This window comes from Mytilus edulis, chromosome 2, assembly GCF_963676685.1.
Source record: "Mytilus edulis chromosome 2, xbMytEdul2.2, whole genome shotgun sequence".
Lineage (NCBI taxonomy): Eukaryota > Metazoa > Mollusca > Bivalvia > Mytilida > Mytilidae > Mytilus > Mytilus edulis.
The window spans coordinates 43,292,120-43,305,978 of record NC_092345.1 but is presented as its reverse complement, the minus strand read 5'-3'; the positions used below and the strand labels follow the sequence as shown (position 1 = coordinate 43,305,978).

The 13,859-nt window shown below is 31.0% G+C and overlaps 1 protein-coding gene across 1 annotated transcript; it reads left to right on the top strand.

Annotated features, from left to right (window-relative positions):
* The first annotated feature begins 2,545 nt into the window (after positions 1-2,545).
* LOC139512184 (uncharacterized) lies at positions 2,546-13,210 on the top strand. Its single transcript, XM_071299599.1, has 12 exons — positions 2,546-2,696; positions 3,217-4,114; positions 4,852-4,916; positions 5,712-5,802; positions 7,088-7,149; positions 7,507-7,582; positions 8,120-8,200; positions 8,775-9,016; positions 10,019-10,139; positions 10,728-10,907; positions 12,136-12,270; positions 12,751-13,210. Exons 2-12 carry the CDS (start codon positions 3,229-3,231, stop codon positions 12,927-12,929), a joined length of 2,118 nt encoding a protein of 705 aa, XP_071155700.1. The 5' UTR covers positions 2,546-2,696; positions 3,217-3,228; the 3' UTR covers positions 12,930-13,210.
* Positions 13,211-13,859: the final 649 nt, after the last annotated feature.

Genomic DNA, 13,859 nt, shown 5'->3' with positions numbered 1-13,859 from the left:
TTATTAGGATATCGGCCAAGTCGATTTATTTGTATATTTGTCTGCCTTATCATTTTCCTATATAACTTTTATATATATTTGAGAAAAATGTATAGAAATCGATAAAAAGAACTTGATATTCGGCATTTATTATAATAAACATAATCCAACTCACATAATCCGATTTCCCGGGTGTCCCTGTTTTCTCATTTCTTACAATATTTTAATTCGGTATACACTTTATAAGATAAGTGGCGAATCTAGATGACGTATAGGTTGCACGCCCCGACCCCACCTTCGGTTGCCAAAACTATATTGATTCCTGTATTTAACGATTTTGTAAAGCAAAAAATAATCAAAATATTGTTCGATTCGCTACGCTCGGCGGTATGTAAAGGTTGTTCGAAATACGCCCACTTTGAAATAAACTGAATCCGTCTGTCCGTATATATTGTCAAAATATATTGACCAACGTCAGTGTACGATCATCATAACACAATGGCGACAGTACAGACTCGGGTTTTTTAATAATGTTAACAAAATAATTATTATTGAATTTTATCGATGACCTGAGACTATTATACTAATTTGTACATAGCAGTATAGTAACAATTAGTGATAAATAAATTTTATTTTAATGCATGGTAGTTGTAATCCTACATTCATTTTCTATGTCGATTATGCATGCATATACATTTGTCTTATTATCAACGTTTATCCTTAAGAAGATTTATTTTTAACGATGGTAGAAAAGATTACATACATGGAATGATTAGATTACTTATAAAGGTGTCCATTCTTTTGTGCGAGAAAATCACATATCAATTGTGTGTTTCGATTTTTAAGACCGTAAACTTTAATTTCAAGTTTAAACATGTTCAACATATTTTCCCATAACTCATAGAAAACGCATATTTAGAGAGCTTTAATCTCAATATGCTGTTAAAAAAGTTCGGAATGCAAAGTAAAATTAAAATATTTGTGTTCTATAAGAGTAGGAATTTGCTTATTATTTATTTGAATCTGAGACTCATATAAATAATAAGCCGCTGTCCGGTGAACGAACTTGTTTTCGAACGACCCACAAAACTCATTTTGAACGCTGAAGTTAAATAATCAATTATAATGTAATGCGATTATGATTTTTTTTATTTGACCAAACCGGGTTATGCATTTTGAAATCTACGACGAAACCGGGTTGTATACATTGACGAAACCGGCCAGTTCCATTTTGACATGACCCATTTCTTTCGTTCCATACACAGAGTTACAATTATTGAGATGCTCATAATAACTAAATTTGCAATCTCCGTGTCAATATCTATCTTCCCGTACCTTTCTTTCCGTACAATGTGAACAATTTAAAGAGAAATTAAACAATATCGAGGCAAGGTTCACTCAATTCGTCATTTTGACGTGCATTTTTACTTATTTTTCCATTAATATAGAACGGTTGTAGAAAATATTGCATATCACAATAGAAAATAGTTGTATGTGTATTTATATTCTTCGATATCATAAAAAAAATAAGAACCTAGCTTTCTTCTGTCTATTAATGTTCCGTCATTGTGCCGGATGTTAGATACCATCGAGTCCGAACAAATTTTGCCGGTGTGGTTTAGACACAGTGAATGTATGTTGCATAGAAATAAACAAAATAAATTCGAATAAAAATGACAAGTTTGAATTGGAAAGAAGAATTTTCATATTTTCATACTGTCGGTCTTTTTTTCTTTCTTTACAATATTCATTATAATTTCTGAGAGACTAACGATAAACGCAACGTACAAACTTTAAGTACAAATTAATCTTTTTCGTTGTGAATCGTTCTAACTGAGTTTCATGCTTCAGGATTGTTAACTTTATTTATATAAAAACAATCATTATGATTTGTGGTTATTATGATTGCCAATGAGACAACAATCCACCAAGTTAGAAAAATAGTCAAACATCTGTTTTACTCATACTTTGCACACACACATGTGTATGCAGAAAAAAATAAAATCTCATAAAAACTGAACTCCGAGGAAAATTCAAAACTGAAAGTCCCTAATGAAATGACAAGACCAAAAGATAAAACACATGAAACGACTGGACAACCACTGTCATATTCCTGACTTGGTACAGGCATTTTCTTATGTAGAAAATGATGATGGATTGAACCTGGTTTTAAAGAGCTTAACCTCTCACTTGTATGACAGTCGCATCACATTCCATTATATTGATAATGATGCGAGAACAAAAAAGAAATGCTAGGTAAAATTATCAAAAAAGGGGAACAGCAGTCATCACCGTGCAACAATCTCAATCAGATAAAAAAAAAAAACCAAACACATATTTAACAAAGAAGAACAAAAATGATTCAGTACTGTTCTGAGTCTTGACTTTTTTTTCAAATCATACGTACACCGTAATTACATTTCATTTAAATGACTGGATACGTTTTTCGTGATATCTCACAATGTACTTGTAAACGTCCGCATCTTTATCTTTGCAAATCACATACTATTATATTGAGGACATGTGATAATACATATCTTTATTGAAAAATCTCGTTCATTTTGGCCTCGCCAATGTACATATTTAAAAATACAAAGTTTAAAAACAACCAAACAAGATAACTTAATTTATGAACAAGTGTTATCTGAAAATATACTTATAATCTGTTTATATGGAGTGTTTAACATCAGAAACTTGAAGACAAACTTTATTTCATCGTAAGTATTTGGTTCTTTTATTTACTATTCATTTGTATATGAAAATCGGTTGATCTTTTCGTTTATCATATGGAGAGAAGATACTTTTTCAGCTAAATACTTGATTTTTTTACAGAAAAAGTTTTAACAATTTTAAATATATTTACACAGTGTTTTACTTATTTTTTTAATTCATATTTTGATGTATTGCTCAGTGGTCAGTATTAAAGATTTAAAATAATTATGTAGTTTCCAAAATATTTATGATTGAAATTCACCAAATGAATTTCTTACAAATGCGGATAATATGGTTCTCCATAAAATCTGATATTAATATAAAGTTAATCATTCGGTTGTTCAGGTTAATATGTTACTTTTCTAATACTTTTCTTTTCAGATTTGTTTCCTTTTCTGTTTTACTGTTGTGCAGTATATCCTTTGAATGTATAGTGTATTCAATTGTCTTTGTCATTTCTTTACATCTTATTAGTGGTGTTTAAAGAAAAGAATATAAGACCCATGAATGTTATCTTCTTTGTAGTCAATCACAAAAATGGCAGAGAACGAGTTTTGCACACCCTGTTCACGTGAAAATGGGACAAATACCGCTTGTATGTTCTGCGTAGATTGCGAGGAAGCTATTTGTTCAGACTGTAACATCGCTCATAGGAAAAATAAACTAACACTAAAACATTCTATTATTGATATTCAAAATGTTTCATCTTTACCCGTGGCTTTGGTTCAGTCAAGCCCTGTTTGCCCTAAACACCGTCTATTCGTACAGGATTTAGTGTGTTGTAGCGATGATGAAATATGTTGCCGACCATGTATGCTTGAGATTCACAAGCATTGTGATAACGTTCTACCAGTAGAAAGTGCCTCATTGAAAATAAAGCAGACAGGTTTAATAGACGACCTTGTCAAAGAGAGTAAACAGATATCTTCGACCAGCAACAAAATTGTAAATGTAGGGAATGAAAATATAAAGGAAATTTCTCATCAAGAGGAAATTATATCTGCTGATATTGGATCCGTAAAATCATCATTCATTGCTACAGTCAAAAATGTAGAACAAAAATTGACAAAGGACCTGACACAAACTGTAAAAAGCAATGTTAACGAAATTGAGAAATACGAACAAGAACTTCAGGAGTTAAAAAACCGTGCTGTTGTTTATCAACAAGAAATGGATTTTATCCGAAAACATGCATCAGAAAACAAAGCACTTCTCCTAATTGAAAGATTGAAGCTAGATTTACATCGAGATCAAATGAAAATGAAAAGCGTTACATCCGATGTTCGGAATGTAAAGTTGATGTATAAAGACACAATTAACTATTCTGTAAAGTCGTTAGGTAACATTGTGGTAGAGAATGCACCTTGCCCAGTGAAGTACGTACCTGGTACCGATATATTGCGCAGAAAAATTAATTATAGAGGTAATCAATTATAGATTCATAATTTCAGAAAATAAAAGTCAAGGACTTTAGTCTTTTTACAAGGAAGTTAGGTAGATAAACATATAAACCCCATTGGATGACATAATTAAGATAGTACGTTTGTTTACATTTTGATAATGATAAAAATATGATATTATCTATATTAGCCCATAATAAATTGTTAACTTTATTCTGTATTAAATGAAGGTTTCTCATGATTCTTAACTAAACCTTTAGATGTTTAAAAATTAAAAAGAATAATAATTTGTTTACGTCATTTCTAAAGATTTTCCATTATCCCGGTTTTTTTTTAAATTGTCCCCAAATCTTAAGATATCAATTCATATTACAAGTATTTTTTGCATCATCTTCATTGATATCATATTTACTTGCAATTTACTTACAAGCTGAAAAGGAAATATGATAATAACCTTATTAAAAAAAACTAAATTAAAAACGAAAAACCAACATTAAAGAAACAATATATATAGGCAGCCTTGCGGTTTCAACAATATAAAATGAAGATATCACTTAGTGCGTCCTCATTGTTGTTTTTCAAGAAAGTTATAGAAACAAGGGATACTTGAATAACAAGGTCAAGGCAGACTATGACTGCTAACATGTATTGGTTATGTTATCGGGTTGCTGTCTCATTGTTGTTTTCTTAAATGTCCTTTTGTTCACTTATGATAACAATTATGACTATGATGACAAAATATTATCACTTTCTTATTCAGAAGACTCAGAAGACCACATTTCGGACAGGGAAAGATTAAGTCAAACTGAGAAAAGCAAGCAACAGGTATAACATTAACAATGTTTTCTTAATAAAATTATACACAAAAACCATTCCTTTTTTAATTATACATTAAGTCATATAATAGTAGTTGAAACAATCAGCACACCTTTTTCTATCAATATCTACTTTTCGGCATCAATCTTTTAAAACACATTTACAATTTGCGCTTAAATACACATAAATCCCAAATGAAAACAATTTGACGGTACCGAAATGTTATTTTTTCATTGCTATAAATTTTTATTTAATATTTTATTTACTCATTTTGTCAAAATCAATTTGAAATTAGTTTTATCCTACATGAATTCACTCTGTCGTATAAACTTTACAGTTTGTGGCCAACATGTATTACCAAAATAGACATATATATATATATAATATACATACCAAACATACACAATAACAACAGCATCAAAATTAAAAAAAAAAACAAGATGTTAAGACTCTCCTGCCCTCAGTTCTAATGATATTTTCAAGAAGGATCCTTACTTATTTGTTTATAAAGGCGTTGATGGATTTAGTAAATAATGATTTTTTTCTTCTTCATTTAAATTATTAAAGTTATTAATTTTAGTACATATGTGTTCAAAAAAGGCATTTCTAAGTGTTTTATTATAATCACAATAGAGTAAAAAAAGTTTCTCATCGGCTAGTAGTTTACATTTATGACAAAATCTCTCCCCTTTTTAATTAAGAAGGAGTAATCATTTAACGACCTTGACTGGCTAAACAGCCCTTGCACGGTCGGTAAAGATTTAATTTTCAATATATAATCCATGTAAATTATGATTTTTGTAGGAAGAAGATGTAAACAACAGTTCAGTGTATGATGACATACACGAAGTGACCAAACAAATAAAAAAAGGAAGTACATATGTTAAATCGGCAGGTAATAAATATTAATCAGAATAGTTACATGTTTTTGAGATATGAATTATTTGAAGAAGAGAAAAAAATCAAGTGTCTATACAGTATGTCTAGTTCTTAATCTTTCTAGAATAGTTACGAATAGGAAGAAGGTATGATAAGACAATAATTTGTTTAAGCCCTTGAATAAAAAAAATCATAAGGATAAAAAATCGACTTATAAACATCCGTCAGATTTATACAAGAATATCAATATTTATGTTTTTGAATTTTGAATTTTGTCTTGTATTTGCATTAGAACTTCTTGTATTTAATAACACTGCATATATTACTGTTTGCAAAATAAATATTTGGTTAAGACTGTTGCTCATTTCTATTTTATCCAAAAAGTCATTTCAACATGTTAATATTTCTCACTAAATACATGTAATTGAAAAAATTGTGACTTTGTTGAAGGCAAGAAATTAAAAGTTTTCTTTTGATAGAAACACCAAGCGAAACATGTCTTCGGAATTACCAAATTAAAAACGTTAAAAGGATTTAAACTATTTGTAGATATAAATGATTTGTTACAGATATCTAACATACATGTACAATGCATTTGTAAAGCGGGTAGAGTTAAGTTATTTCCTGATTATTATAATAAATATCAACGAACACAAAGGTTACCATTTGAAATGGAATATATATATGTGCAATACATTAGATACTTGAAATAAGAATAACCATTGCGATATAATATCAATATTAATTCCATGGAATAACGTATGCCGTTTGTAACGCACCTGACTCAAAGGGCTAGTTGGACTTTACTCGTCACTTGACATACGTTGTCCATTGTTGTCGACCGTTAACTCTTACAAAAACACTACTCTTTTGAAACTACTGTCTCAAATTAAACTACGTTTCACAACAATAATCATTTTGGTATCTAGTTCGAAAAATGTGTCCGATAAAATGCCACTTTTATCTATAACCTTGAAAATCGAAATAGAGAGAGAAAATTTGATAGGAGAAAATGTCAAAAATGTTGAGATCTGTATCAAGATAAGCGCTTCTGTTTTGTTACCTTTATTTTGCATTTGTTGCCAAACACCTTGAAAACTTTAAAACATAAATGAAAATTTATCAGCAGGATAATTTCTATAAATAGTGTGCATGACTAAATTTTCAGGGAACTCTTGATTGTGTGTTCCCCCTTTATAAGGGATTTTTTTACCCATAAGAGGCCACTGTGGAAGAAGCAGGTAAGCTAGACAGGCATTTTAGAGACTTCAGTTTTCTTCTATACAATATTTCTCTTTCAGATTTAGCACGCATCAGTATGGAAGAAGATCATCACAAAACTGAAAAGCTATCCGAGAAACTGGTATGTATTTATTAATTATTGTTAACAATGTTATATTAATTTAGCTCACTCATGTAGTCATGTTGATATTTTAAATATATTTGTCATGGAAAATTGATGAAAACCAATTATAAAAAATCCTAGTAATTCATTTTCCATTCACTAGAAAATAGTTTTGTTTGCACAAATCTCTAAGCAAAACTTCCTGGAACTGTAAAAACACCCACGTTCTAAACACTAAACCATAAGAAATAATAATAAAAAAAAGTAATTTTTTATTACACGACTGGATTATATGCAAACAGAAATTGTACGCACAAATCATTGAATTTCATTTGATTGCTAAACGTTTTAAATATATATTTTTAAATTTTGTAGACGGATGAAGTTTATGAGGACATATCAGAGGTTTCAAACGAAATTTCCAAAGAACCTTCATATGTAAAATCTGCAGGTATAAGATATATGTTGGGCAGCTAAAAAGAAAACTGTTACGATTTGATTATGTGAAAAGAATTACATTTTTATGAGGAAACCTAGTATCAAAAATATTGAAGCCTTCCTTCAAAAACTTATTGCACTCAGGACCTGATCAAATAATTGTGTTTATTATGACGGGTAATTTAAAAACTGTTGGAAAAGCACGATTTACAGACTGAAGTAACACTCTGCATTTCGTAACGGTAAACATATTATATTATTATAATTAAGTCATGTCTAGAAGTGAGTTTCACAAACAGAATAGTGACAAACATTACATGGAATAAAGGAATAACACATGTTTATTTGAAAATAAAGCTACATTGATAGGGGATTTGACAGTCGCATATGTATCTTTGTGAAATCAAATTCAAAATAGATATTCGGCGACAATTTTTAAATTATAGTACTTGCGCAGCACTCGTAAAATAAATTAGATACCCGGAAACGTTCGAGCGTTACTTAGATAGGTTTTTCTGAATGTACAATGTCACATGTAATGTCACTTCAGGTCGGCATAATAATTTATCACCAAGCGAAGTTATGTTAGAACACAAACTGAGCACTGGATATTTTACAGAAACTTGGAAAGGTAAAGAATATTTTCTTTATTATATCATATTTTATTATCGGCTCCTAGGAGTCGATATTAAGAATTGAACGAAGGACAGTCAGTGCGTGAATTTTTCTTGCTACCTGATTGGAAGTTATTACGAGACGTGAATAATCAAACTTTATTGATTGGTTAGGACAATCCAAACCTAGTAAATGTCCTTCAATCCCGTAGAGTATCGGATTTGTCCTCTCTATTTTAGCAATTAGATTTTGCCTGGTCATTAATCATGCATATTCATGATATTGGTACACAGGTAATTTTTATCTATAAATAGTCGAATCTTCTGGAGTTTCGTAAACAACAATGTTAAACGATATATACTGCTTCATAACGTGTGACCTCACGTGTGTGGTAAAATTTGTTGATTGATGCACGTGGCTATTCTTGTAAATGAATTAATCTACAAAGCGAGAGCACTTTCCATTTTCATCATCAGCTAAGAGTCGACTAGCCCTTTTTGAAAGGCTAATGCTTGTAAACGTACAAATGAATTAATGATGTATTATATTTCAAGATATGTTTTACCAATACAAAACCATACATTGAATAGGTAAATTGAGGCAGAAAATTACAGTGGCAGTCAAGATATTCAAGGCGGGGGCGAAACACATTTCAGTCGAACAACTTACAGAAACTACACACGAAAACATCGTCAAGTTTTATGGAGCATTTGAAGAGAAAGCATCCAACAACATTGTTTTTCAGTACATGGCGCAAAATCTCGTACAATATTTACATTCGAAGGAGGGGCAATCACTTCATCAAACAGAGTTGCTTGCTGTTGCAGCCCAGGTAAGACAATTATTTCAAAAAGAGTATACAAACATAAACTCGTTTTTATATAATATATAATGTATTGTGTAAAAAGTAAAATAAAAACAATACCGAACTCCTAGCAAAATTCAAAATGAAAAGTTCTTTAAAGAAATGACCAAATTAAAAGATCAAACACACCTAACGAACAGAAAACAACTGTCGTATTCCTGAACTGGTACACGCAATTCTTTATGTAGAAAATGGTGGATATATTGTTTTTAATCTAGAAAAACCTCTCCCTATACTCATACATCAATACAACAGCTAGTTTAACCTCTCAAAAACTTGAACCTCAGTGAAAAAGAATTTGCGGTAGTGATTTAGGGAATCTGAAATTACACTGCAGAAAAGATCTTATAATTATCTTTAAAAAATACTCTCATCATATTTGTTAAATTTATCTCATACTCCAATTTTTTTTTGTGCTTTCATTTTTAGGTCTTAGATTGAAAGGGTATACTAACTAGCTTAAAGAGTTTTATACAGTCAGCAGGAACTATGTTACTGTACTTCATGTTTTTAGTCCAAGTCATTCAGTCGTGTCAATAATTCTTAATACACACTTATGTAGGCAATAAGTGGCAAGTACTTATGCTGAATAACATGTGATCTTTTATGATTTACTTAATTTACATGCGGAAAAAACATACTGAAATGAGAATAAAGGTTATGTATAAATGTTCCAGGACTGATCTACTCACTACCCATCAAAATAGTTATTCACCAATGATAGGAACAAACTAAGGTGAAAATCAAACATATCAACTGGAAGTAAAACATAACATGATATCAAATATCATTCAAACAGCGCAAAGAAGATAAAGTTTTAAGCGATGAGAACCTATTTTTAACCCGGAATTATTATTGTGCCCCAGGAATATTAGCATTTGATACCCCTTATGTCATCCAAATTTGTGCTATGAGTAAGCGGATCATTATACAATATCTCTGTTAACATGCTTGCTATATTTGTAAAAGGTTGCACGAGGAATGTCCTGGTTGGAGACCAAAAAAATTGTACATTGTGGTTTACAAGCAAGTAAAATTCGAATTGGAGACAATGAGGAGGCTAAAATTTCTGGATTGGAATATGTGACTAGTATGTGCAATAACCTTTCTCACTAAATTTTATTTACCATTTGTTCACAACAATGGACGAGTTTACGTTTACAACGTCATCACTTTCACACCGTCATTTTGTAGAACTAATTTCAACTCATATCTGACGGAATCTTCATTATGTATCTGGTGAAGGTTTTGTAATCTGTACATTTACTAACATAATAATAAATATATCGATATCGCTAATACATGATATAGACTTACAATGAGGAGTGTGCTTACGCAACTTTGAAATGGAGTTTGAATTTCCCTCTAGTATCTTTCACCTCTATTTTTTGGCATCAATTATCAAATTATTACAAAAGGACATTCAAACTCATAAGTCGAAATTAACTGAACTCGTCGACTAAAAAATAAAAAAAAATAGACGAACAGCAGTATACAAAACACATCATGCAACACTAAAGACTGAGCAACACGAACCCCATCAAAACGGGGGTGCTTTCAGGTGCTCCTGGACGGTAAGCAGGTCCTTATCCACATTTTTCAATTCTCATTCTTCTCTAAGAAAAATGAAGTATTTTACCATGTCTTTTAATTTTCAATCCAAACTAAAATATTTCAGCTGAAAAAGTCGTTGCACTTTATCCATACGCTGCTGCTAGCAGTGACGAATTGTCATTTCAAAAGAATGACGTTATCACAGTTATTGGTACCGAGGATGAAAATTGGTGGGAAGGTGAAATGAAAGAACAAAGAGGTTTTTTTCCAGAAAATTATGTTGGAGCACCTCAAAAATATATCGGTAAGTTTAATATATGGATTTGATACAGTTAATTATGTTATCCATCTGAGGCTCTCCCCTTCCTCTTGGAAAATAAACATAATGAATCTTACAAGATAATTTTCATTCTAAATGAAAAAAAATGTTTCAAACGTGGTTTAAACTTGAATCTGTAGCAAACCAAAATTATTCTCAATGCAATAAAAAGGTAGTGAGAGGGCGGATTTCACATTTATTCCTAGTTTACTGCTGATCAAAGGGATAACTAACTATTTACTCGTGTAAATCATTGTGTTTTCGGTTTCTCTTCGACACTTATGGATAACGACTCTCTGTTTGGGTTTGGATATTCAACGAAATTTCCTAACATACAATATAACCTAGAAGTCGTAGTGAAATTGACATTTTGAAAGTAATACCGGTTAACAAAGATTTCCTTTACTTCAAATTGATCGTTTTACATATTGTTATCACCACTTTGATCAATCCTCATATTGTTCTAAGATTTTTGGGACGCGGCGTTCAAGATCTGAAAACATCATAAATTTGAATACACATAGCTTCAATCATAATCTCGCCTTTCAAACTTTTAGATTTTTTTGTCCTATTGACTCCCAAAAACATTTTCGGATGTACTGCGAAATATTGCCGAACTACGAAGACTCAATGGTTTATGCATTTTATTTGAAGACGAATTTTGGCATAACAGTTCTATTGTTTCAGTCAATTTTTATATCATAAATAGTAAATCTATATGACAAAATCATAAATATAAAAGTATCCATTCTGATAATTTATGTTTTCGTGCAAAATTTGTAATCGAAATGTCGCCCTGTCACCCGAAATAATCGGTTAATTAAAGATTTGTATTAAAAGTTATGTAACATGACCCTTTTATTAGATTTTATCAGATATTACACATCGCGACAACAAACTACGGAAAAAGAAAGATCTGATCTGAAATCGGAGTATTCAATCACTACTTTGTAACTACTAGTACGCTTTTGTAACTTTCATATAACTTTACGACGCATTGTAATGATAAGTTTCAATAATTCATAATGCCAAATCAACATTAAATTTTATAATTGACACATCAACATATCCGTTGAATAAAAATTATATATTACTCTTTGGATGAAAGGTAAATGAAAAAATAGCTTTAAATTTAGGTCGACCCTGTATATTAGCTTTTGTCTAAGCTACATGTATAAACTGTATGAACTTTCTACCCTATAATTTATTGTAGACATTGATTCGTCTCTGTTCAAATGGTATGCATTGGAAACTCTTCAAAGCGGACAATGTTGTGTAAAATCAAATGTTTGGTCATATGGAATTTTGCTTGTGGAACTCCTGACACATGGGCAAGTCCCATATCAAGGTATTTAATTCATTTTCTTTGAATACAAATCTATTGTTTCTTCTGTTATTCCATTAACATAATGTATTCATAGTGACTTCATCTTAACGAAGTTCTTTACGATAGCTTATCGTATAAACTTAATTCATCATCGATACTAGTGTGAACATTTTACCACCAGACGCGCGTTTCGTCAACCAGTGAGGCTCGAATAAAAAAATAGTAAGACCAAATAAAGTACGAAGTTAAAGAGCAACGAGGATCAAAATTGAAAAGTTTTGACAAATTTGGAGTAGATAAAGAGTAGATGAGGACTTTCGCGACTAAATGTCTTCAAAATTCAAATTTTGCGACACACCAACAGATCCGTAGAATAAACATAAGATATTACTCTTAGTATAACAGATAGTAAAAACCTTGCAATTTTTAAACAATGTTGAATTCATTTATTATTTATTCAGCGATTCGAATTACAATAGCATCACTGTTCTTTTTTTAAAGGTGTAAAAGACACTGAAGTATTATCTAAATTAAAGCAAGGTTATCGACATCCAGAGCCAACAAACTGTCCTGATGATTTGTATGATATGATGCTGAAATGCTGGAACGAAAATCAAGAGAAGAGACCAACATTTGAAAAGCTATATAACTTTCTTGAAGACATGATATTTGGATTTTAAAACCCTGATTTTTTTTCATTTGAATACATATGTAGTAACTTTATAAAATCATGTTAAGACATTGTCTTTTCAAATATAACGTCAGAAAACACTAAAGGATTAATCAAAGGTAGCTGTGAGAAATATATAAATTATTTAATCATGAACTCATAAAAGAGAGAGGAGATTACCAGTAGAAAATCAGTTCAAATCAAAATATGATTAACGATAATGAAACAATTGAAGCAAACCTTTTATCAAGTATATTGATTTACGTGAAATAAAGACATTTAACATCAAAATACGTTCTCTTTTTATGGGTCACCTGGAGTATATTAGTACGAACACTAAACGTGTTTACCTGTTTTATATGATTATAATGCCGTTTTCACTACTTACTAGATGTCATTTTACAATCGTGCGACGGTTTTTAACGGTTAAGTAGCAGATGTCTAACAATTCAATATACAAGGTCTCACTACTTCTTTTTATGATTATTCAGTGCAGCCTGATTTCACTCTAATTGTATCTGTTTTGTCGTGATTTTGCAATCTTTGACTATGAGATACCGGTATACTAGTAGTCTTCTTTTATTCAATTTTACCGATTGTTACATGTTTGACTGAGTATGTATTCTCATGACGGGTGCTGCATTGTCAGCTACAGAGTTTTCCTGTAGACGCACCTGGTGTTGCTCATGTTCCTTATGTTGTAACTACAATACCCTTCCATTTTCACGAATGTGACCTATCGAATTAGATTATTTACCGGATTTGTAATAACATAAGCAACACGACGGGTGCCACATGTGGAGCAGAATCTGCTTACCCTTCCGTAGCACCTGAGATCACCTCCAGTTTTTTTTATTGGGTTCGTGTTGCTTAGTCTTTAGTTTTGTATGTTGTGTCCTTTTTACTACTATTTGTCTGTTTTTTATTCTTCAGTGATAGC